Source organism: Pangasianodon hypophthalmus, chromosome 10, assembly GCF_027358585.1.
Source record: "Pangasianodon hypophthalmus isolate fPanHyp1 chromosome 10, fPanHyp1.pri, whole genome shotgun sequence".
NCBI lineage: Eukaryota > Metazoa > Chordata > Actinopteri > Siluriformes > Pangasiidae > Pangasianodon > Pangasianodon hypophthalmus.
The window spans coordinates 26,143,184-26,170,212 of record NC_069719.1 but is presented as its reverse complement, the minus strand read 5'-3'; the positions used below and the strand labels follow the sequence as shown (position 1 = coordinate 26,170,212).

Here is a 27,029-nt window from a genome sequence, read left to right as displayed (position 1 = left end):
GTCAAATTGGGGGGGAAAAAAAATCTGAAGGTTATTTATGTGCAGAGAATGTCTCTCAGCTTTTCTGCTCAAAATTTCAAGCACTTTTTTTTTTTTTTTTTTTTTTTTTTTTTTTAAAGGGAAATGATGAAGCTGACCTCTACAACTTGACTGCTGCCGAAACAGGATGAGCAAACCCACGATTTAGGTCAAATAAAGAGGTATTATAGTTACAGTGCAAAAAAGATGAGAAATTCAAGCTTAATAATAATGATAATAACAAACATAGCACCAAAAAAAAAAAAAAAAAAAAAGAAAAAAGAAAAAAGAAAATGCATGCAATTAACTGAGGTATTCGAGTAAAAAATGCCTATTAATATGAAGACAAATACGTGAGACGACAAGCGTAAAACTAAAGGCTGGTTTCCACGTCTCGAGGCGAGTGAAATCACGGAGGATCGAGTTCACTGACGCAGCATCGCATCACTACTGACTTTGGTGAGGTGAATGAATATGATTACAATATCGGTACGTAAAGGTGCTCTGTGTCTTACAGAAGTATCCGATCTTTTTTTTTTATTATTATTTTTGTTTTTTTACAAAATCTGCAGCATATTTCCCGAGTGATATGTCATTTTTGTGTCCTAATATTAAAACTAAAAATCAGTCGACGGAGAGACGTCTAATCCTCGCAATGATCGTCCAACTAAACCAAAAATTCGTTCCTGGTATCAAAAGAGGTTCCTGAAACCCAGAAACCCAACACAGTAATAAACACTTAATATTGATCTCTGTATATAATGGTTTATATCGGTAGCTCTATTAATATTAACATTTAATAGAATCCATCCAGTTGGTCTACTCGGCTATGAAAACATGCATCGTGCTTATAAAGGAAAAGATCAGACACGCCAATGCTGCTAACAGTGGCTGAAAGTGAATGGCTACTAATTAGCACTGTGCGCATGCAGTTCACTCACTGTTCTCTGCATTAACGTGTTCGTTCCTTTTAAAAAACGCTGAATTACAGTAAGTGGGAATGTTAAAGGAGGGTCTTTCTTTCTAAAACACTACGCTCAATGAATTTGGTGCCGATCCGACGAAATGTTCGTGACTGAGCGAAACAGAACGAAATAAGTGCAATGAAGTTTAAGGACAGCGTCTCAAGACCAAGGAAAACGCCACTCTCGCTCCGTGTTCTCTCTCTCCTGCTCTCTCCATCAAAGCGTTTTAAAAACGTTTCAAAAACTGGCACTAGTGCACAGACTGAGGAGTTTAGCGTTTTTGTCATTTTTTTTCTCTCATTTAAATGTATAGCTTTCATTTGAACTATATACAATCTAACACTACTCTAAAGCATAAGCTGATTTACGCACTACCAACAAAGCAGGAGATTTCCTCAAAAAGAAATAATAATAATAATAATAATACAAAAACAGGACAAAGAGCAGACACCTGACCTTTAACACTTGCAGAATAAAGCAGTCTTGTAATCAAACAGCTTGGAGGAAATAAAAGGTAAAGATTGTGTTTGCGCAAAAAGAAAAAGAAAAAAACAAAAAAAAACAATGGAACCCATGAACTCAGTTTGAAGCCTCTGAGTAAGTCGATGGTAATTTCTCTCGGTGGAGAACACAGAATGAAGATGGCCCACGAAGAGGCTTCAGTGTGTCGCAGAGGGCCGGTGTTTGTACGTCTGTGTGTGTGTAGCTCAGCTGTTCTGGACCTGAGGTTGATTGGCTTTGAGGCTGCGCAGGGCGCGCCGTGCCGCTGCTGATTTAGCGATGCGATAGCTCCGACCAACTCCTTTAAATTTTCCTTTTCCTACCACCTCCACAGTCACGCGAACCTTCCCATCATACGTCCTCTCAGCCGGACTGCGAGAGAGAAACACACGCACACAGGATTAAGTCAACTGTTGAGACATAACACTCTACACACCTACACTTCAACCGCCCTAACAACCTATACCCTACTCATTAACCACCCCAACAACCTATACTCTACCACTATCCATTACACACTATACACAACCTGCACCCTACCCCCTAACCACCCCAACAACCTATAATCTGCCTCTAACCTTAAAACCCTATACACGACGTGCACCCTACCCCTTAACCACTCCAACATCCTACTCTCTACCACTATCCTTAACACCCTATACACAACCTACACTCTACCAACAACCTTAAAACCCTGTATCCTTAATAATCTACACTCAAACCCTAAACTACAACCCTACAACCCACACTATACTACTATCCTTAACATCCTAAACACAACCTACACTTTACCAACTTACACTCTATCACTAATCACAACATGCTATACACAACCTAGACCCCACCACTAACCATAACACCCCATACACAACCTACACTCTAACCTACAGTCTATCCCTGACACACAACCTACACTATGACACTAACCTGAACACCCGATACAAAATCTACACGATACCAATAGACCTCTAAACACAACAACCTAAACTTAAAAGCATACATTTGTCCCCAACATACAACCTACAATATACCACTAACCTTAACAGACTTCCCCCTAACACTAACTTTAACACTCTACCCACAACCTAACCCCCTAAGCTTAATACTCTACACCCCAACCCTAATAACATACACTAAACTACACCCTACCTAAATCAAACCTCACCCTAGCCCTAACCTCACCCTACACCCCAACAACCTCAACACCCTCAACACCCTACCACTAACCTTAACACCATACAACCGACCTTGACACCCTAGACCTAACCTCATCCGACACTCCAAAATGAACACTCTACATACAACCACTAAGCTTAACAACCTACACCCTAACTACAAACATCCTTCACACTAAAGTCAAAACCTAACCATAACACCTTACACACAACAATGATCAATTCCTAAATCTCTAACCTTTACACCCTAAACACAACGCATCCCCACCTTTAACTTATATTATGTACAAGATGAGTTTCATTAATCAGGGCGATGAAGCTTTTTAGCACATTAACGCTTTTTGCATCAGAAAGTAAAGACAAAGGCTCAAGGACACCACCACAAATACATTTTACACATTTCAGTACTTTTCTATCACTTAAGTAGACAATGGCTTTTAGATCCTAACTTGTTAAAAACGAGGACTTGTGCATTTACAGAGCACTAAAGAGCCACACCTGAATTTGGCAGTCTCGGGTTCCATCTCCAGTAGCTCTCGCACGGGCGAGCGAGGGACATTGGCGGAGAATTTCTCTGCAAAACAAACCCAAACAAAAGCCAAACATTTCGATATAACATCTCATCACACGTACAAATCAGTACATTTGAAAGATAACTATGTTTAAGGCCCTCGCCGCATGAGCTGACGAACAATCAAGCTATACAAAATGCAGGCGTGATTCGACGACTGTACGCGTCTCGTTCTCACCTATCAGCGGCCTCATCATTGGATAATACACTTGCCAAACGGTCTCAAGTGACATCTTGCTATCCATGTAAATTGCCCCGGCTAGTGATTCGAAGATGTCCCCCATTGCTTTAGGGACCTCAATATCCTCCTCTTTCTCTTCGTCTTCTTCAGATCGGCGCAGCTGAAAGGGAGAAAAGTGATTGCAGGTTTTTTCCTTTCATGGCAGCGTTTTCTCACAGGAGCAGAACTGCATACACCCATACGGCAGACTCATTTTAAATTAATTGAAACCAACAAATAGATGAAAATGTTATATGTAGTGAAATAGCTCGAACAGTGTATGAGGTATGGTCCGGTTTTTTACATCTTCCACCCAATAAATAAGCACTCAAGTTCAGAATTGGTCATACATCACGGGCCAAAACATGATCTGTCCTCAATTACATTTAACATCAGACTTAACAAAAGCTTCATCTGTTGCGCTCCAGAGTCTACTGGAGACGATGCTACTCGGCTATGTAATTAAGGGCAACATTACTTATTTTAATGAATTTGCTTTTCCTCATACAGTATCCAATGTTGTCCCTGTGGCATAAAATGCTTTCCAGCGAAACAAGACTATGGTCAGTGCCAAAATAACCATTTCAAAACAAATTCAATCCAACTGCATTTTCCAAAAAAAAAAAAAAAAAATCCTAGTGAAAAAAATTAAAGAGAAACACAAATAAAAACAGAGAACAGATTCATACTGCCAATGTTGGCATGACATTTCCAAGGGCTCTCGAAGGAATATATTTATCAATAGCTGCTGCACTCAAAACAATGTACACACTGTCTGCTTGGGGAGAAAAAAAAAAAAAAAAACAACTCTGGAGTAGTATATAGAGTTTGTAAAGAAACAATGTTTCAGACAAAAGCACTAACTATTTAGTGCAATAAGTGCTCTCTTTTAAGCAACTGACGTGACGTGTGACGTCTAGCCAGGTATGGTGACCCATACTCAGAATTTGTGCTCTGCATTTAACCCAAGTGCACACACACAGTAGTGAACACACACACACACACACACCGTGAACACACACCCGGAGCAGTGGACAGCCTTTGTGGACAATTGTGGACACCTACAGGGTGTCATATAGAAAAAAATAGGACTTCAGCTAACAATTATTTAGATAATCAATTAATTTATCAATGATAATGACCTTTACCCCCAAATTAATCAGAATATAATTAATATAAAGTAGAATATAGTTGGATTACTTTCAAAATATACTAAATACCAAAAGGTATTCATTTAAAAACATTTCTTTCCAGCTTTCCATCAACTAACACTACTACAGAACTCTTAACTAGGCTTAATTAAATCACTTAACGGGTCGCTAACTGCAATACGGTCATGAGAATATTATAAAATACTTTTTAAAAAAATCTGACACTGAGACTAACACAAGGTCACCATTCTATATATATTTACTGGTTCTGCACATTTTTCACAACTATACATCATTGTGACCAATGGGCCGATAGTCTGAATCGTCCAGAGAGCGATTCTTAATCTTATCTATATTTCAAGCTTTGACTTGTTAAATACCGACCATTTTGCGTTAAAGAAATGAAGGTGCCCAAGATTTGCACAGCACAATGTCTATATACACACACACTCACTCCCGAATCTCTCGAAGCTACTGACCTCAGAGTCCATTCCTTGCATTTCGTTCTTTTCCAGCTGAAATTGCACAAAGTCGTCGATGACGTGGAACAGCTCGGGTGAGACGGCTTTGAAGTACTTGTGGTAGTCGTATTTGACGGCGAGTGAAGCGAATATGGTGTTGTTGACAAGTGCAGAGCGCAGATCGGTCAGGACGCCGGGAGAGTGCTGCCGCGGGTCTTCATAAAGGTGCTTCGTTATGAGGTAGTCTAAAATCGCATCGCCCAGGAACTCCAGCCGCTGGTAACAATCTGCACTCACATGGAGGAGAGACACAGGAGTAAATGGCAAAGCAATGAGAATTTGTATGAACCAACAAGTGAGGTTGCGATAATATTTTACGTAGAGCACTATTTATTTCCTGAACATATTTATCTTAAAGATAAGATTTAATATTATGTTTAGCCTGACTTTACAATCTTCCCCTTTACCCCAAATATAGTCGATCAGCCAAAACGTATGAAGTCTGAAACGTCTTTAATTTTGTACTGGAGATATGTGGCTAATGCTTCTAAGAAGAAAGGCAAGCTAATAGGCTTAAGACTAGCATCATGCAAACTGCACAGCAGTCAACACAATCACAGATTTTTTTCCCACCGTCTCAAATAGACATTTATGTGGTTTCTAACACTGTTATATATAAGCAAATGGATAAAAAGACATTATGTCCTTGTGTTTGAGGTCACTCTGCATTGCATCAGACACAGGTAAGAGGTATGAACTTGAAACATAAGGCAGAGTTGTACTTTAGTGATTTGGATGATCAAATAGTTCCAATTTAATCATATATTTACTTTCAGATCCAAATAATTTTCTGTGAGGAAAGGAGTGTAATGATTTAGATATGCAGTTTACACCAACGTCTTTTCTATTGGCTCACAAAACCTGAGCTCCTAAATTCACAGATCAGAGTTCACTGAGACAGAATCGACGTGTAACCACGACACAGAAGCAAAAACACATCTCTCACGTCACACTTCCTTTCCCCTTTGGTGAACTGGCTTTTCCGTTTGATACATTTTTATTCACGTTTGCTGTGACCACTACTTTAGCTGTACAAGCAGATGCATAGTTTTCAGATGTCTCCTGTATCGCCATGCTACAGCGAAACTGTAGATGCTGGCACCTCTGAACACCCACATTTGGTGAATATTGTGTATGTTTAATTACTGACCCAAATAAATATGTGCATCAGCTTTTTAATTTTTATTTACTCATTAAATTATCTTATTAACTTGGTTTTATCCTATATTTTTAGACACTCGCCTGTGATGGTGTTATAATGATATGAGGCGTGTGTGAAGGCCTGCAGGAGGTAGGCCTTGTTTTTGAACACGTAGTTGATTTTCTTCTCGAAGTTCTCAAAACCCGAGATCAAGTGGTTGAGAGTGCGCTGGGCGTCTGGGTGCTCGAACATGCAGCGTGCTGGGATCTGTAGCCAGCCGTACTCGTCTTCTCCATCGCTTTCTCCGCTGGTGTCATCCCCATCGTCATGTCCCCCATCTATCTTCCTCTTGATCCTCTTCTTCACAGGTAGCACCTTGAGGCCGAGCGAGCAGAGGAACATCTGGGCGGCTCTCTCCCCACAGCTGGTCAGGTAGCAGCCGAGCAGGGCCTCCACGCAGTCTGCGATGCTCTTGTCTGCGATGCACTGCTCTGTGTGCAGGTCGTACGAGATGCACTGCTTGGCTGTTTGAGCGCCGCAGCTCTCCTCGGCCGGGTTCCAGAAACCCACTACAAACTCGTCCTCTTCAGCCGCCTTGCTCGGGTCCAAATAGCACATGGCGTCCCAGGAACTGTAGTCAAAGTCATCATGGCCGCCATCTGAAGCGAACATAGACTTCTTGGTTGCTTTCCAATCGCAGCTGGGTTCAGAAGGGAAGACACCGAGGGGGAACTTCTTCCCGAAGGCGCCGGAGCCGATTAGCATGGTGTCGATGAACTTGATGTGCTCGTGGTAGTACTCCAAGTCGTCCTCAACGTTCACCTCGTCCTTGGGTTCCTTCCATATCACGTCCTCATCATCGTCTACATCGTCCTCGTCGTCAAAGTCGTCCTTGGTGGCCTTTCCGTTGGCCATGTCTTCTTTTGCCTAAAATGGATTTACGGAAAAACAAACAAGAATTAAAGGGGTAGTTTCTGGAAGAGAGTCGTTGAGTGGAATATCCCTTTTAACAGGCCAAGCACTCAGCAACAACATTCACAGAGAGGGATTTGCAATGATTACAGTTAGCGTTTTGGTTAAAACGCTGTATTAAATAAACCCAGGAGGGTTTTAAATGTACAGGCAGAGCCTGGCTGTCCCACTCGATGAGTCATCGGCTCGAATGCAATCCAATAGCTGACACGCATCCTGAATATCATCTTTACAGCATTAGTACACCATAAAGTTGACCATGTGGGAAAGATTCTGATGAATATTCATTAAAACGTTAACAGCCCTGACATCTAATATTGTAATAATATGGAGAGTTGACGCTGAGAATGAGTCAGCTTCAGGCAAAAGCAGCATAATCTTAGCCGACACATGAACAGCCTAAACCACACGGAGCAACCCAAAACACACAGGCCAGCTCCAAAACGCCCACTCAAAAGCGTGGGTGAATGTTTGACATTTTCCTACTGATTTCTGATGAATGCGTTTTTCTTCCTTTTCACTTTTTTTTTTGTTTTACTCAAGGCATGCTGATTAATAACACATGTTCAAAACTCAGCTATAACATGTAATACATACTTGAAACGAACTGCTTCATCATGGTTTGATCATGTTCTTTTAAAACATAAATAAATCACTCGTTAATTCCAGATCTTCCCTTTTTATCCAGCTACATTATGTAATTTATTGACCACTCATGCAATTCCGCTCATGCAGCAGACCGCCAGGCCTCTTTAACTGGCTCTAATAAAGATGCGTGTTAAATTGCATGCTAAATGTCTCACTAAGGCTGCATGATCTACATCACAGAGGAGGAAAAAATTCTGTCCTTGAAGCATGCTGGAAGAATAAATGCGCCGCCTAGTGGCAGAAAGAGAAAGTTCCACTCCCGAATAAAGCCAAGATGTTCTTAATAGCCCAAAGCGGACCCATGAAACCAGCTGGGTAATTGTGCATGAAGATGCATGTTGATATGGAGTTAAGCGAAGCTTGCAGTGCAAAACAAACATCGGCGGGAGCTGTGGGAGACCGACCTCATCCGAGTCCCACTTGTCAGTGGTGCTCTTGTCCTGGTTCACCACGTAGCCTGGGGGAAGCCAGTTCACTGGCGGATCGAAGATAGACACCACCATCCGACTGGGCAGACCCTTCTTCTTCCCCAGGCGGTACAGGTTACAGTTACTGACCTAGAAAAAAAAAAAAAAAACAGCGGAAACATTGTTTGTCCATTCCATATTTATATATAAAACAAGTCAGCAAGACAGTACTTTAAAATGTTCCTAATTAAATGCTCAGATGTGTAATTTAGACACAGTCAGCTACTTCAGCACTCCACATAATTTAAGCCTAATTAAAATATGCTGTTATTTTATAAAGAAAAATGTATAATCATTCATATAGTGATGTTTATTTAATCTTTACGGAAGCGGTCGCCAGTGTCAGCGCTTTGTAACATCACATAATGGTTTAGCGGCTTGGTGGATGGACTGGTTGTTGGTGATTTCACGTTGCCAAAGATTTTGTGTGACAGGTCATGAGTTTTAGAGTTTGCACTAGTGGAAAAAAATGGAAAAGCAAATAAATGACAACAGAGAGTATATGAGAAATGTTGGGTATCCAGTACTTGGCTCAGTTGTTTACTGAAAGATTTATTTTGGTGCGCCACCAGTTATTTATTTATTTATTTATTTTTATTAAAGTCAAGATCTTTCCTTTTCGCATCCAAAGGCTGCCAACTTTAGAGAAACCTGCTCTGCACTGTCTTATAAAGGGAACGAAAAAAAAAATACATATTAAGGAAACTCTAAAAATTCCACTTTTATAAGTAAATTCAGTTCAACTTTTTCTGAGATAATAAAAAAAAAAACTAAGCTGAACAGGAGTGGAGAAAGTTTTCCCTAATTTCTGGAGCTGAGATGAAATTTGAAGTTGTTGATGTCTTCATGAGAAGCTTTCTGCTTGTATTCGGTGTCTTTACATATATTTTAGTAAATAACAATATAAATAAAAAAAGTAAATCACAATGGCACTGTGGACCAAGAGTTATCTCCTTCTTGAACTAGAAATCTGGCTTCCCAGATAAAGAAAACAGGTGTTTGGGGAGAGAGCTGAACCGATGAAACACCTTGGAGTTCAATTAGTCGTGACCAGCATGCAACCTACCTTCTTGCTCCTCATGTATGAGAGCCGTCCCTCATGGGCATCGGGATAAGTGCAGAATAGGTAGGTGGTGATGGCGTGTTTGAGGAAAGAGTCGCCCAGCATCTCCAAACGCTCCAGATTAAACCCGTCGCTGGCGTTGGAGAGGGTCAGGGCCTGCAGAATGAGACCCGGGTTTGGGCCCAGAGCTTTCACACAGTCCCCGGGTAGCGTTACAGTATCAGATGCTGAAGACGACGACGCTATTGAAGGTGCTTCGGTGCTGGTTGGCGTTCCACAAGCGAGCCAACGCTCTGAGGTAGGTTTCTTCACACGTCCATCGTGGAAATCTGATTTCTCATCTGGGTTACATTCATGGCCGTCCTGGGGCTCGCCACTCGGAACTGAGGTAGTGGTTTGTGTCGATACGTCACTCGCTAGCTGGCAGTTTAGGCAAACATCATGGCCATTGCTGAGGTTCCTGGAGCATTCACACTCGCTCCTGTGTTCTTCTGATAGCTGGGCTCTGTGTGCGCACATCTCTAGCTTTACATCTGGTGCGTTGCAATTCTCCTGCGAGACAGTGTCCTCTCTGGGCTCGGACGAGCCGGTGCTGAGGTCCTCCTGGGCAGTGTGATCCGGGGCTGCTGAGCTTGCAGAGTGCTTACAGTGATCGTTGTCACCATCGTCGTCGTCGTCATCATCATTATCCTCTGTGCAGGTGCTGGGACAGGAAATGAACGACTTGCTGTCGATGGATTTCTTCCATCCAAAGTCTAGATTGGAATACCTGCAGAAAAACGGGCACATACAGAAATCAGTGAGATTTACTTAAAAATAAGCAACATGAGCGAAATCGCTGAAAAATCAGATCCAGGTTTTTTCATCCCATCCTTAGCTCAATGTTTAGATTCCAGTAGGTCTGAAATCATTAATCAATAATGAATTAAAACTTTAACAGAAATCATATTGTAGATATTAGAAAATTATAAAGTTAAGTAGAAAATTAGTAATTAAGAGGTTACATGGACGAATAAGGGTTTTATTATCCTGAGAATTATGCACACTGTAGCTGTACCTGATGTTAGATTTCTATCTTTTCTTTTTCTATCTAATCAATGATGTGTGCTTTTTACCCTGTAAAGTACAACAGTTACTGTTTGGAAACAGGGACAGAAGCAGAGCTGGAAACGAAACCTCTACCGATGTCAGTGAAAGCCATGATGCTTCGTGTCAATCGTCCATACACTTCATTTGTGGAACATCAGGGCCGTTTTAGCGCACCACATTCTAAACACACTAGACAGCTACGTACACTCAAACAATCGGCCTCCTTTATCAAACTGGACATGAACAAACTTATTCCTAAAGTATTCACAGGAGTATTTACACAATAAATGTGGTATCCATGAAAATCCAGTTTGGAAAATGTTTGCATTTTACAAGAGCCTTTTAATATCTAAATTTACGTATAAGTAGACTAATGGGAACCATCACTGATGGGCTTCAGTTATCTTATTTTAAAATGGCTTATTTACTGTAGTGGACATAAATTTAACAAAAATTTCACGTTAAGAACCTGTAACAAATCAAAATAAATAAGACTAGCTATTCAATTAGGAAAAAGCAAATGCTGTCCTATAAAAGGAGGAAGAGGAAGAGTGTGTCTACGGTAGCGGACGAGCTATAATGACTGAGATTTAGCACACGACGCCCTTATGAGGCGCTCTTTCACTGTTTATTCTTCATTTTGTCAGCTCTGTCAGCATTTCACAACATGCGTGAGTATGAAGAAAATCAGCATTACCGAAGATTTTGTAAATTAATTTTTTTAGCACTGTATGGCATATGACAACATTTACACACAATCAAATCTCCAGACGGACTGGATTAGCTCCACAAATACACACGAGCAGGTGGTGTAGGATGTGTATCAGTGATCACATCACTGTGCACAGATCATAGGTATCTCAGTGTAATAGTGCATGTTTCCTACAGGTGTTGCACTGACCTGAAGCCAGGTGGCAGGCTCTGAGCCCCCACTCCGGCGTCGATGGCCGTCTGAGCCCGAAGTTCCTCGGCTGTCAGGAGGCAGTGCAGCCTGTAGAGGATGCTGGGAAGGCACACGGCTTTTCTCCACAGAGAAGCAGGGATTGGGTGAATGGCACACAGTTCAGGAACTAAAATCTGAAAAGATGATGGGTGAAGTCTGTTTTATTCATTGGCAGTATAAGTGTGTAGAATTAAGCAGGAAACTTCCCACCAGCTCTCCAAGACTAACCCTGTTCAGCTTACCTGTTTGTTTTGCAGGCTCTCCCACTTGGCCTTCCTCTTCTCTGCACTGCTGAGAGGGAGCGCTTTGCCTTTTTGATTCAGGTGCCGAGGGGTTAAAAGATTCAGTCTGAGAAACAAACAAAAGCACACACTCTTTAATACAGTTCCCTAAAGCGATAAGAGGAAATCATTTTCCAGGCTTGATTTCCCACCTGGAGGATGTGTGGTCCACGTCTAAAAGTGGCTGGTTGACGTTGGACAGGTCTAGGTTGTACTTGGTTTTGTAGTACTCGGCAAACGTCTCATACTCTGGTGAGGGGAATTTACTCAGAGGCGTGAGGTCCGTGTATACGTCAGCTACGTAGAAGCGATGCGGCTGGTCAAAATTACGATACCTGAGAGAGATTTTTAAAAATTTGATAGTAACACTGTAAACAGCAGCTTAAGGATTCACCAGTTTGAATATGTATGATACAGCCAAACCAACTGAATCTTCCCCCAAATGTGAAGTAGGTATGGCCTCTCTGCCTGCCAGTCTCAGTGAAGGAGGTTTGGCCTTTGGGCCTGTCAGTTTCAGTAAAGAAGCTGTGGCCGCTGTGCCTGTCAGTCTCTGTGAAAGAGGCATGGCTTCTGCGTTTATCAGTCTCAGTGAAGGAGGAGTGGCTTTTCCCCCACGCTTATCACTTTCAGTAACGTAGGTGTGACCTGTGTGTCTGCCAGTCTCAGAGAAAGAGGTATGTCCTTTGACAGTTCTAGCAGTAGAGGTGTGACCTCCCACTTCTCAGAGCTAATATTGGTGTTTTACATATTACATGTAATACACTGTATTACATTCTGCTGTACTGAAACAGCTCTACAGTCTATCACAAATCACTAGATGCTTTAAATGTATCTTTCATACATCAAATCATTGATCATGTTTCGAAATGCTTCATCACAAAGGAGGACGTCTTCATCTTGCCTACCTTGGAATGATGACAGCATCCTGGTAGTCCTCCAGTCTGAAAGTAAATGGGTTCTGCTTCGTGTACTGAGTATTCGGAATGCCAATTCGTGCTTCAGATTTCTCAATATCCTCCATGAACTTGAAGTCCATATCCAGAGTACTGGAATCCCCAACTGGAAAAAGGTTTAGATTCAGACAAAGAAAAAAAATTCCTTGATTAATAACCACTGTCTTATCGAATCCTCCCCTTCTCTCAAGTTCACATTCCTAGTGAGAAAAAAAGCCGGAAAAAAATGGTGTGGAGAGGAAGTGCACTCACCCACGTTGAGAGGTAGAACGCAGTAGGCCGAGTCGGCCTCGGTGGGCCTGAACTCCAGTGCAGGTTTCTCCAGGCGAAGGATGTGAGAGAAGATGTACTGGTGCAGGCGAGTGATGAGCTCCAGCTGGGACGAGCTCAGACTGAAGCCCGACTTCAGCAGCTCTATGGAGATGGTCACTTCACCGGAGCGTGTATACACAGGGAAATGAGGAATCTGGAATGTACAATAAATATATAAATGTTTAAACGTGTAAAACTATACAAGAGGTCCAAGCTAGAGAACCATTTTACTAAAAAATAAAGTTCACTTAGGTTCAATATCTGCATCAGGGTTTTACTGTAATAGCACCACGATAGCGACAATTTTCTTTTACATTTTATTCTCATTTAAATCCACAAATGCTAAAACTCCAAAGATGGCAGATTTTAAAGAGTGCACATACACGAGGTATTGGTTTAGCTGTGAGAATGCCGAAGCATCTGGTGGTGTCCTCAGGAGGGTACAGCTTTCTCCGGCGGAAGTTGAGCTCGTCTGGAAGAGGTGTGGTCAAAACCATCCCAATCACGTATAGGTAGTAAGACTGCTCCGGCACAGGGTAACTGCCTCGCAGGCATTCTGGGATCTGAACACGCAAAGACACGCACAAATATTCAAACTGAATTTCAAACACAATGAAGGTGACGGTTTTTACCCTCGAGATATCTTTCAATTTTCAGCAAAAACTTTGGTGTGCTCACGGCTTTGGGGTAGCACTGTCTCCTCTTAGTGGAGCCCGGCCTGCCTGGAACACTGGTTTCCTCTTCATCATGCAAGTCCAGCTCCTCTTCATATTTCACCGTCTCTTTTCCCACTGGCATTAAGTGATCATCCAGCTCACCTGAATCCAGACAGACAAACAGAAAGAGAGAGAGAGAGGATTAGCAAACAAAGGTTCTCACTCGCCAGCTGCTGGAAGACGGTGGAAAAATGTGCATACCTATTTTGTGAAGTTTCTCACAACACACAAGTGCAACAGCTTTCTCTGCAAGCCTCGCGCAGGGCATTGGGGGCCCCTACAACAACACAGACATATCATGAGCATAAAGCTTTTCATTAAGCTGTTATTGTTAAGTCGTATCTTGGTTAGAAGGTGTCTGAGGTTTAAAAAAAAAATAAAATCAATTGCAGCATTAAAGATTTAAGCTTAGAGTCCTCACAGCCACCAGTGCAGCACAGAGCTAATGACCACCCCAAGAACCATTTAACCATCCATCCAGGTGTTGAAATGCATTGTACCAACTATCCAAGTTGCTTCAGATTAAACATCAAACATAATACTCAGCATGAGGAGTTCATTGCTAACAGCACATTGCAGAGACTAACAAATACTGAGCAAATTAAATGTTCCATGTTATCTTAATATGTTCCATGATTGCTTAATACTAAGTTCAGTACTCATTTTGGTCTTAGCACTGGTATCATCCAGTACCAAATTACTACCTGCACTACTTGCTACATACTGGGGAAAGGGGAGAAATGGTATTGATGCACTCCTACTTCTAATTGAAAAGAAAAAAAAAAAGGTGCCAAATAAACAATAAATAAAAAGTACTTACAGTAATGGGCTCTCTGAGGGGCGAGTTGATTGGCAGAAAGAGTGTGGATTGGTACACACCCACTTTCAGCTCTGCAGTCTTACACTTGGGTGCCAGGTGTGTGAACGGGTCACTAGGAAGCCTTGCACAATATCTGCATGACAAAAAGACCAATTATAAACTTTACCCAAGTGCATGCTACACGAGCACCGATTTATCTGTTATAATTTAATGTTTTGCAGACAGCAATTTTCGGAAAATCCGTGTATTGTCTAGGCACTTAGGGATGAACATGTGATCGCTGGTGGGAACACTCAGTCATACTGACCGGTTAACATGGCCAATAGCGGTGTTGATGGTGACTCTGGGGCCTCCGTCGTCAGAGCGCAGAGAGTATGGAGGGAGGATGTTGTCATCGTCCATTATGGACTCCACCTCATACTCGTTACACTCCGCTGACTTGGAACACTTGTTCCTGAGAATCTAAAGTCCAAACAAAACACATCATTAACTAAACGCCTTTAAAACAGCCCCACACAAAGAAATACGTCTCGTCTAAACTGCTGACCTTCTCAATGGCCTTGTAAGTCTTGAGGTCCTCTTCGAATGCTTTAGTGCGTTCGCTGTCGGCAAGCATGATGTAATTGGAGACAGGAGCACGCGCCCGGCCTTTGGATTGCACGTAGGACCGATATTCTGTGGGCAAGTCGAACCGGACCACCAGATTGCACTTTGGGATATCCACACCTTCCTCTACGATGCTGGTGGCAATTAGCAAGTTAGTTTCGTGTGCCCGGAATTTCCTCAACACCTGAAGAAAGCAGGAGGAGATGTTCAAGCTTGGCTGACCAAGGAAGAAAAAGAGGAAAGTAATACAAGATTTAACTTTTACTCACTTCCTCTTGTTTTCTGAACTCCACCTCCATCTGCTTGTTGCGTGGCTGGTTCTTGCCGATGCTGTGGCCAGTGATGAAGTTGCTGCTAATGTAGGCCAGCTCTGGATCCTGCTTACCTGCCTCCTTTATAAGCCTACGTTTCACAGAAAAAAAAAAAACATATAAAGAAATATAAACCAAATGTGACATCACTGGTGTCATATGGAAAAGTTACATTTTGATTTTAAACTAATTCCCATTTTGTCAGTGATGATCATGTCTGTTTGTAGCTAAACTCAGGCTAGATAAAATTTTTAATAGTTTTTGTGCCAATATTTAAAAGCATTTTTAGCATGTTATTCTAAATGCCTGCCTAATGAAATCACAGAGTCTAAAATCATAACCAAGCAACACAAACCTATTTAAAACGACCGCCGTGTAACGCCTTTCCACGAAGATGATGCCACAGAGAATGTTGGTAAAGGGCGAGGGGAAGTTGGCCTCTGCCTTTTCCTTCACCTCGACTTCTTCGTCCTCATCTTCGTCCTCAGAGTCGCTCCATGAGACGTAATTGTCCTGATTGCGGTTGTTGTACCACTCGACACTCTCAAACTGCTGCCTCTCAAAGGGTTTATACTCGTGCAGGATCTCCAGCAACTTGATCACTTTGGGAGTGACGAACTTTAGGTCGAGCGACGCCGGGGAGAAGTGCTCCTCACATAAAGCGTGCAGTTTCCTCAGGATGGTGTCGGCAAAGAGCAGGAACTTGCGGTTCAGCTCTGCCTGCTCGTGCTTGATGTACTTCTGCAGCTCGCGCACCATGATGCCGGCGGCTTTATCCGCACACCAGGGGCCGAGCACGGTCAGAACGGCCCTGCAGTCACTCAGAACCTACAGGAGCAAAACAAGTAACAGGGATGAAGATTCATCTCAAGGCCAAGAATAGGAGCCAGAGGTGTTGACTCCAGCATACTGTTCTGAGACAAGCGTTTTTGAAGAAAAAAAAAAAAAAAAACAAGAGAAAGGTCAGACATTTTTTAAAAGCCCAAAGAAATTTCACCTGAAGTGGAAAGGCTGGAGATTAGACTTAATAACGGGAGATGGAAAAAGTGTCCTTAATAATGATGTAGTAAATAGAATAATCTCTTTAGCTACGTCCAAGAGCGCAAATTAAATATTATGTAATATTATATTATATATATATATATATATATATATATATATATATATATATATATATTGGGAGTACTCTATATTACTGTACACATATATTTACAGTGGTTATCAACATCCTCCATTCATCACATGATTTACAGGTCTTATGACAAGCAGGTGCAGCCCAAGGGTATCAATACATTAATCCTAGTCACAATCACAAACAGTTAAGCTCAGGGTCAGACACTTAAATTATTGGCTAGAAGTTGCTCCCTTTTCTTTGCCTGAAACTCAAACATTGTTTTTGAGCATGTAGTGCACTACAGCTATTCTATAACTGCATGTTATGCTCCATGTAGTGAGCATACACAGTGAACAGAAAGCCATTTCAGATTTGGCTTAAATCGAAGATGAACAATTTTACAAATCTGAATCACTAAATACTACAAAAAATTGTATTGTTGCCTTCTGAAAAAGATTTGAAAAGATAAAACATTGATAGCCGCTGGACTACTACTGAAGATTGCTGTGGTCTGTGTCCAGTAAAAAAATACTTTCTAGCTAAAAATATTATCTTTGACGATTTCATTTAACCAATCAATGGCCTGCATTACTTCTACCTCCACCCACATTTCCCTGTTCTTGACTCTTGGTGCTTAGACAAGATGGGGAACCAAATTCAGCACAGGTATGGAGGTACCATGCGGCCTTTTTTGCCAGTGGAAATAAAGACAAGGCACAGGTGTTTAAAAATGAGCAAGAGAACCTGTTTGGAGATGTAGGTGGGGTCCCGATCCTCCCGATGTGCAGACAAGTTGTAGTCATTGAGGAAATGAAGAGCGTCATCCAGCTCATTTAGAAGCCTCTCAGACAGGCCACTGTTATCCTGGTAAGGGCCGCAGTCCAGCACCACCTCTCGAGGCTGGGTCGCATACCTGTGTTACAAATAATAATGCAAAAAAAATGCAATAATATTTATTGAGAGTCTCTGTGTCTCGGTGAAGGATGTGTGACTATGCACCAGTCTCAGTGAAGGTCACATAGGGTCCCACTTATCAAACTTGAACGTAATTTTGAGCAAAACTGAACTGTTGGCACTTTGTTACACACTGAAGCAACTTGTGTTGTATCTTTTACACATCAGCTTGTTGATGCACAGCTCTAATCATGAGTAAGTAGCCGACTGTGTGAATAACCGCACCTGTCCAGTACGACAAGATCGGTGGCAGTTTCGGCGTTGCTCTTGAGGATCTTCTCCAGGTTCTGGATCTTCTCCTCCAGGTCAGATGGGTCACATTTTCCATTCAGAATTGAAGCGGTCAGACCTAGGATACGTGGGCAGCCTGGACTGTCCTCACATTTCTAAGAGTGCATGGAGAAAAGCGTTAAAAATCAGCACAGAACACATCAGGGGCAAATATTACACCCAAGTGAAGATGTTTTTGTATAATAACACAATCTCAACGTCAAGTTTAATATTCCTACACTTTTAAACTCTGGTTGAACACATGAAGTAAATGCATTCTTATTAAACCATGCTGCTGGACTGACATCTTTTTTACCATCTCTCCTGTGCAAAATGACACCTTTAATCATTTTTCTCTGTATAAAAGCGGACATGATTCTCAAGTTAATACGCTGTAATTTTACCTTCATTATGTCCCGATAGGGGTGGTCCGTGATTGCAAGGTGGCACTCGTCGAAAATGACCAGGTTGATCTGTGATAGTGGCAAGACCCCGAACTTCAGCATGTGCAGAAAGATGTCGCACGTCATAACGAGCACCTGCAAGAGAACGAGGAGATAAATGATGGTGTCCAGCCAAGATTACAACATGACAGGCGGTAGACATATCAGGTCTGCTTATGGCACTTATGGAAACTCATCAACATTTTCAAGTTCCCGAAAACTTTTTTCCATGCGAGTCAAGCTATTCATACCAGAACAATCACTGGACCGTGATCGCTAAACTCATACTTAGGAGAACCTCATTACGTAGAAGTAGCACTCTCAGAGCGATCCACATATCACCAGTTGGATTATTAGCAAACTAAAAAGCTAACTTTACTTTTCTCACTCTTTGTATAACTGCATTGTCATGCTGAATGTTGATCTGCATGAGAGCTAGTCAAAAGCATTCTATTACCCAAGAGGTGGGCGATTTATCATTTAAAAAAATTATAAATCATATCACTGTACTTGAAGACATTTCTACAATACATGACATACAGTAAAATTATTTAATAAATTAATTTAAAAAAATTCAAAGATTCAAAACTGTAGAAAATGTTATCATCAAATCAGCAGCTCCCAGAGTACATAAGTTAGACAGATAGAGTGACACCCACAATATCTCAGAAAACTGTGACAACTTATGATAATATCGATATTATTTTTGTCAAATTGCCCAGCCCTATGTTACACTGTGTATAGGAATAATGAATTGAATTAATCACACCTGATTTTCCTTTATCTCTTCATCCCAAGTCTCCTCAGTCCATGACGCTGTGTTGTCTATATATTCCCCAACCCGAAGATCCGAATGGGTTCTCACAGTGGAGGCTTGCTGAACCACAGATGAAGCTACAACCAAAGAAAATTCATTCATAAATTCATTAAAGAACAGATCCAGATGTACCTGTAGCACCTTCAGACACAGCATTTCTTTTATCAGTTACTGTATTCACAACACAGATTAATCATTAAATAAAATGTAGACAGATTTGATGATAAAAACATAACAGTTCATTGCAGACCTAACTGTATAGCAACTTATTGTATCTAAACACACCGAATCATTTAAATCCGCCACATACAATACAGCGGATTAATGATGTATGCACACGATCTATAGACAAGCGCACAAAATCACGATGGGTTCCCATGATACTCGTACCCGTATTGACCAGGAAAACGGTCCTCCTCCCAGCCTCCTGGCGGATTTGGTGGGAGAGCTCTTTAATAAGAAGTACTGCGATAAACGTCTTCCCTGAGCCTGTGTTTAAGCAGACTATAGTGTTGTGTTCAAGAGCTGCTTCGAGAAGTTCAACCTGATGGGAAAAAAAATTGAACAGGAAACACAAACATATGAGAATATAGATTATACAGACTAAAATTCCTCCATTTTCACATTATCAATATTAAAATGGGGCAAAATGGAGCAGAAATATTAATTGATAAATATATAATATATGCAGCTGCAAACTGGACAGGCATCAGTGCATCAGTGAATATGGACAGAGTCTCTGTGCTAAAAATACACCGTCTTGGCTCAGACTTGCCTGATATTTTCTTGGTGTGTATATGTTGTCGTGGATAGCTTCCTGCTGCCACGGCAGGCCGAAGAAAGGCCCCATGGGAGAGGAGGCAGGGGTCACCAGCTGCAGTCCTGCCATGCTGAGACTCCAATCATCCAGTGTTTATCTCATTTCGTCCTGCTCTTCAAAAGCTCACTGCACAAGGACAAAAAAAAGCACAGACCAATCCACTTACATTCTCTAAAATAAAAGGTTTCGCTTTGTTTGGGGTTTTTTTTTTTTTTTTTTTTTTTTTTGGTTTGGGGGTGCATAGATCAGAAATTTATTTCCTTATAATCGAACCCACCAGACAATAGAAGCTCAGTCTCATGATCTGGTTGAGCAGAAACCTAATGCTAGATAACAATAATGTAAGAAAATATTCCAGTCTAGTTTGCTAGTGTATTAATACAGACAATCTCGTAGCTCATGGTGAGTCAGTCGTGTTAGGTTTAAACACTATTGCTCTCACTAATTAATTTTCTATGGCAAAAATGAATGCCATTGAACCTCACTGTTCAGCTCTATTGCACTCAGAGGAGAAAAGTAATTCTGCTTTTCCAAAATGGCCGCCGCCATTAAGTTTCAGTGTACAGTAAAGAAGCAAAAATCAGACATCAGACATCTTTACTCAACTAGACTCAGGAAACATCATCCAAATTAAAAAAAAATGCAGAAGTACTCCTTTAAGAAGCTTTCTTGCGGCCTGTGTGTGTGTGTTTTGAGTGGACTTACAGGGTGTGTGTTCAGCACGGCACTGTGGATCCAGGCAGCACTTATTCTGGGCTTCATCGTCACCATCAGCACTCCTCACTCTTCTTGGCCACACCCACAGAATCTACAGCACAAAACACAAGACACGTCATATAAAGGAACAAAAAAAATATTCGAATTTCATATTAGAGAAACACAACGTTATGTCACAGTGGTGCTGAATTCTGAAATTTCATTGGATTGACAGTGTTAATTACATTTTTAATACAGCACAGCTCAAAAGAGCCACATAAACAGCTTTATAAAAAAATGTGTGCAATTTCTAATATGGTGAAGTTTTCTGTGAGGTTTGTGGAAGGAGTCTCCAGTTTCAGCACTTTGTAACAGTCTACCACAGGAAAGTCTTAATTCTTTTGCTTTTATGGTTTCTCTGTAACATGACAAGATGCGTTTTATTTGTCATATTAGGATATAACTGGTTTCGCAGACATTTCCACAATTTTAAATGAATAAAAAATGACATTTAGTTCTTTAATTAATAAAATGCATAATTTAATTGTTGGTAAATTGCTGTGGTATGAAGAGAAGAAAACACTTTGGGTCGACTTCAGGGTGGTAACAGCAACTCGGCTTCATCGCACTACCCTGTCACTGATTATTTTCCTATCACAGCACTGATCAGAGTGTTTTCAATTTCACGGGCTTTTAAATTCAATAGTCAGTATTTTGCACAAAGCTTTATTTATGAAACCACAGAAACACACATTACCCTCACACAGCTCACAGACAGTCACAGCTTGAGATGATATTTTTCCAATGTTCTGGAAAAAAAAAAAAAAATCAAACAGAATATTGTTATGAACATGTCCATGGCAGGGAAAGCAAGGAATCTGGATCTGGCCTGTCAACAAGTTTTCGGGGCTCCAATATCAAGAGCAAGCGGCGTTCCCCGAACACAGCTGTACAACATCACGGCTCACGCTGCAGGCCTTCGACTCGGCTCACAACACATTTGCTCCTGGTTAAACCCTGCTCTCGCTCTGGGTGTTGGACTGCCGTGACTTTGACTCGAACGCATGTGCTAGTCGCCTTCAGGGTTTTTTAAAAATGCTGACGCACATATTTTCCGGGTGAGGACACGACACGGGCTGCTCTTAATATCCGTGTAAAAATAAATAAATAAATAAATAAATAAACACATAGTCCTATTAGTGCTTCATCCAGCTGAAATAAAGGGTACAAGAAAACGGTGCTGATATTAATGCAGAACATGTAAGAGTTAAAGCTGAGGATTTCATAAATGAGACAAGCGCTGAACGGGGGATACAACATTGACATACTCTGGGCGAGTAGAGAGAGAGAAAAAGAGGAGAAAAGAGAAAGGGGGCAAGAGAAAGACAGGGAGAGAGACTCAGAGACAGCGAGAGAAAGGCAGGCAGGGAGTAAGAGAGAGAGACGGGGATGGAGGGAGAGAGATGCACAGAGACACAGAGACAAAGAGAGAGAGACACATAGAGAAAGAGTGAAAGAGAGATGTACCGAGAGACAGACTATGTCATAACAGTGGTTTCATCTTATTATGTCATACATGATCTCATTAAATGTGCTTTAGAAAGAAAAATAAAGATGGAAGGAAGAAGCAGAGCTCGTTGCTGCCACTGGTAAAAGTCCTGGGTTCCAGATGAGCAGGTTATCTCTGCAAAAAAACTGAAAAAAATTTCCATTTATGATTCATCTTTTGTAGAGGAGAAAAAAAAAAAAGAAAAAACCCAGAACCATTTCAGATTAGACACCAGTTCCACCAGCAGTGCCTGAGAAAAGCATTTTAAATATATACGGTTTTCTCACCTCAAACACACGAGACAAGAGACATTGACGGATTACCGGAAAAATAAAGACTGGTGGCTTTAGTGTGGCTTAAACCAACATGACCAGGCTTCAAAAAGGCCGTGATGTTTCTGTCCACGTTCTCGTGGGCGACTGGTAAAGGTTGTGTACAGTTCAGACACCCTACAATCAGAGGCACCACAGCTTGACACCTAAAAATGGGGCCAAGAATTTACTTGCCACTTGGAAGAAGAAAAAAAAAAAAAAAAAAAAAAAAAAAAAGCCCCAAAGGCACGCTATCATTCAGGAAGCAAAGGGCCCCCTTCTGCAGAACACGCGTGTCACATGCCTTCATCAATAATTCATCCCTGCTTACATTACTGTCGCTTTAATTTGAAGGCAGCAACACATCCATTTTGGAAGAAATAACATTTGTTGAGCACATGTGGTGCACAGGCGCGGGTCGCGATAATATGCTGCTTTAATCTGGACTGGAGAAACGTGAAGCCTGGATGATTAGCCGGTTCGCCGTTACAGAGGTCGTCACTGAAATCATCACCTCTCCATATGCTTATTGGTTTTTTTTTAGTTATTAGGTTGGGTTTTGTGTAGAATACACAACAGCAGGTCACGGCACCGATCACTCTTTATAAGCACACACGCGACGTATCTCAGGTCCAAGAATCATTTTTACGGAAACTTGCAGGCAGGCAGACAGACAGACAGACAGACAGACAGGGAGAGAGAGAGAGAGAGAGAGAGAGAGAGAGAGAGAGAGAGAGAGAAAGTGAGACATGGAGAAAGAGATGGAGAGAAACAGAGAGAGCACGGAAGGGAGAGAAAAATTTCTACATCAATTTAAGTCACGATAAAAGGAACCTGTAATACAAGAGTTTACACCACAGCACTGCTGATTAATCGAGTCGTTTCAACTGTAACTCAAATCACAGGTTTATATTAATGCCCACGTTCTAACACGTTACAGTTTCTATAGTGACAACGTACACGGCGACTTGTGTGGTCAACATTTTAAAAAAACGTGTGTGTCTGTGTGAGGATATGTGAGGAGACATTTGTGTAACAGTTATGGAAGGAGTCTCCAGTGTCAGCACTCTGTAACAGTCAGAGGAAAATCGGTACTGTAACTGTAAGTTTGCCGTCACGGTAAAGTCTTCAGGATGGTGAGTTTTGCAGTTTCCTGATAACAAGCTGTATTTTTTTTCTCATTAACTTCAAGAGAAAGTGAGGGAATGAGCATTTGAAGGACAATTCAGCAATTTTTACATCACTATACAATATATAGCCAAAGGTTTGTGGACACCTGACCATCACACCCATATGTGGATCTTCCCTGAACAGTTGTCACAAAGTTTTGAATCACACAATTGTGTAGAATGTCTTTGTATCCTGTAGCATTACAATTTCCCTTCACTGGAGCTAAGAGGCCCAAACCTGATCCAGCATGTGCACAAAGCGAGCTCCATGAAGGTTGGAGTGGAAGAACTCGAGTGTCCTGCACAGAGCCCTGACCTCAACCCCACTGAACACCTTTGGGATGAACTGGAACACCGACTGAACCCCAGACCTCCTCACCTTCTGTAACATCAGCGCCTGACCTCACTAATGCTCTTGTAGCTGAATGAACACAAATCCCCACAGCCACGCTCCAAAATCTAGTGGAAAGCTTCCCAGAAAAGTGGTGGTTTTTATAACATCTAAATGGGGAATAAGTCTGGAATGGGGTGTTCAATAAGCACATATGGATATATGATATGATGGTCAGGTGTCCACAAACTTTTGGTCACCTACCTCGCATTGCCTGATGAAATTCTGGTATCAAACATATCTTCAGACAGTAGGCCTCTTTCATGTATTTTAAATAAATTTGATAGTCAATTTGTTTATTTAAAAAAAAAAAAAAAAAAAAAAGGGGGGGGGGGGGGGGGGGGGTTAATAATTTGCCTACAGGCTACGGAGCCCCACACGTGACATGTCTGTAAAAATAAATAAATAAATAAGCAAATAATAAATAAATAAATAAATCATGGCCACATTTTATTAATTCATTCCCTTGTTTTAGGTAAATCATGACCACATTTTAATTTGTTCCCTCATTTTAGGTAAATGGGTAAATGCCTTCGAGAGAACGAATTAATAAAAAAGTGGCCACTAATTAATAAGTCATGGGAACGAATTCTTAATTCGATATATTATCTTTTAGCCACATGTCATGTGCAGGGCTCCATAACAAATCTCTAAACAGAAAAAGAGGTGACTGAGATGTGGATATCCAGAGAAAAAAAAGAGACTTTTTTTTTAAACTAGTTTAAAAGATTTAATGCATTACTGAAGGAATAAAACACAGTGAGGGATACTGATGTAAGAAAATAATCAGTGACGTGGTGGTGTGAATAAGTGTTTTATTTCTCTTATCACAATTGCCCTTTGTAATTATTAACGAATGGCACCTGGTACCTTTTAATCAGTTTATAGGTTTATACAGTTTATAAACCTAACAGGAAGTTAGTTCCTGTTTTTACTTACATTACAGCAGATATAAACAGCCGCTCCGTCACCAGCCTTTCTTTCTTTCTTTCTTTCTCCTTCTCTCTTGAAGTGAATAAGATGCAAAACACTCCAAAGACTTTCCTGCAGCAGAAAACTTGTTACACAGCTCTGAAACTGGAGACTCCTTCCAAAAATGTGAAACTCAACATCTCCTTAGAGAAAACTTCACCTTATGTTTCTTCTTTGTTAAATCAAAGCTTCCTCACTTCCTATATCCCAATTTAACCCCTAATTCTGCAATTATTCCCCTCTTTCCAACACCAATCGCATCTCAAAGCTCAAATTAAACTGATGATAAAATATAAGTCAACACAAACTTCTTAACAAACCGTCAATCTAAAAATAAAAGCTGCAACTTAAAATGCCTCAAGTTTAGGCCTCAATTCGACCTCGGCTCTGGCTGAAGTCCAAACAGCTCTGTATTACTCAGAGAGTGTGCTACAGAGGGCGCAGGCGCCAGAGCGTTAAACCCTACGGAGTGCACTAATGCAGGGAGCACAGCACGATTCGGGATTATCCGCTGATAGTGTGCGTGAGGAATTAATAATAAGCATGCTGAGGAAACAGAAACGTGTGCATCATTCTGCAAGTGTGTTAATCAAAAAGGAAAAGGAATAGAACAATTCAAAACAATTTAAGATGTATTTTTTTGTATCTATATGTACATAGTTAGCTAGTTAGCGTAGTGGGCTAAGAGGCTAACTAAAAAACGGTAACATTATCAAAATATTATCATTGTATTATAGCTAACACTTGTCATTCATGCTGAAGAGGGGAAAGAAGCTAAATTTGCGTCTTAAACACTTTATTTTATTCACACTAATTTCATTTTAAAATAAAACGACGGTTAGTTTAACAGCGGATGGTGACTATGCTAAGCTAAGCTAGCTTGCCGAAATGTCACAGCGCTGGCCTGTTAAGCTAACTGGGCACAATTGTAATTTCTAAATTTTTATTAAACTCCTGCATGAAATGAAATGTTTAAAATGTTTGGTAAGAGTAGAGAATCTCACCTATGATGTGTATTCTGTAGCTTTAGTGCTGTTCAGTAAGTGAGTTTCTGCTGTTCTTACTCCATTCCCTCCTGTTACTGCTAATACAGTAACGCGCGCGCGCACACACGCACGCACACGCATTCGCAGGCGCGCGCACGCAAAGCAAACAGGAAACCTACAAACTGGACTCTTATTGACAAATAAACTTCTTAACTCTCTTATTCATATACAGTGGAGAATTTTACACACACACACACACATATATATATAAGAGAATAAAAAGAAGTTTATATATACACATATATATATATATATATATATATATATATATATATATATATATATAAATTGGGGAAAAAAACTTTACAATCCTAATATAAACTCAAACAAAAAGTGAAAAATACCATATACATGTTGACTGTGTTGTACTGCAATAGTTGTATACAGTAGTCGCTTCTGTACATAGCAAATATGATTAGCAGTGTGAGAGAGAGAGAGAGACATACTCACAGAGAGACAGAGAGAGAAACACACTCAGAGAAAGACAGATAGAGAAACACACACTCAGAGAAAGACAGAGAGAGAAACACACACTCAGAGAAAGACAGATAGAGAAACACTCACAGAGAGACAGATAGAGACATACTCAGAGATAGAGAGAGAGAGACAGAGAGAGATACAGCGAGAGAGAGAGACAGAGAGAGAAAGTGGGAGACAGAAATAGCATGAGACAGAAAATAAAGGCACACATAAAGACAGGCACAGTTTCCATGGTTGTGTTTAATATTTTCAGGTTTTAAATGCAAATTATTATCCTTTCAGTGGAATTGTAATGGAATCTTTAAATGTAGTTTTCTATGTTTTCATAACCAGATTTTAAAATCCTAGAACTGTGCTTGTGGTTGGGATGCATGCAAAATAGAAACAGTTTAGGAAAGGTTTCCTAGGCTGCCACACAGTAAAAGAAATTATTAACAACTGTTCAATTTACTAGACAGACAGACAGACAGACAGACCACTGTCCCTTAGAGTTCTTATGAAAAAATGGCTGAAGATCAAGAAAGAGAAGTCTGTGCCTGTGAGGCTGTAGTTC

General features: G+C 40.9%; 1 protein-coding gene across 4 annotated transcripts; it reads right to left on the bottom strand.

Annotated features, from left to right (window-relative positions):
• Nucleotides 1–490: 490 nt before the first annotated feature.
• dicer1 (dicer 1, ribonuclease type III) lies at nucleotides 491–26,100 on the bottom strand. Of its 4 annotated transcripts, XM_053237600.1 has the most exons (30): nucleotides 25,955–26,100; nucleotides 24,918–25,022; nucleotides 21,316–21,367; nucleotides 20,568–20,670; nucleotides 19,818–19,988; nucleotides 19,433–19,586; nucleotides 18,995–19,119; nucleotides 18,187–18,321; nucleotides 17,738–17,898; nucleotides 17,303–17,471; nucleotides 15,800–16,272; nucleotides 15,403–15,535; nucleotides 15,075–15,317; nucleotides 14,835–14,989; nucleotides 14,528–14,660; nucleotides 13,909–13,984; nucleotides 13,670–13,809; nucleotides 13,375–13,554; nucleotides 12,932–13,145; nucleotides 12,632–12,785; nucleotides 11,879–12,061; nucleotides 11,688–11,793; nucleotides 11,404–11,579; nucleotides 9,417–10,182; nucleotides 8,288–8,440; nucleotides 6,365–7,190; nucleotides 5,081–5,349; nucleotides 3,409–3,571; nucleotides 3,158–3,233; nucleotides 491–1,856 (listed from the first exon to the last, which is right to left on the bottom strand). In XM_053237600.1, exons 5-30 carry the CDS (start codon nucleotides 19,929–19,931, stop codon nucleotides 1,691–1,693), a joined length of 5,643 nt encoding a protein of 1,880 aa, XP_053093575.1. In that variant the 5' UTR covers nucleotides 19,932–19,988; nucleotides 20,568–20,670; nucleotides 21,316–21,367; nucleotides 24,918–25,022; nucleotides 25,955–26,100; the 3' UTR covers nucleotides 491–1,690. The 4 variants fall into 4 exon arrangements, with proteins under 4 accessions (XP_053093575.1, XP_026782397.2, XP_026782396.2 ...); XM_026926596.3 differs by lacking the exon at nucleotides 21,316–21,367; XM_026926595.3 differs by lacking the exon at nucleotides 24,918–25,022 and having other exon boundaries at nucleotides 25,955–26,083.
• Between the last annotated feature and the right edge of the window lie 929 nt (nucleotides 26,101–27,029).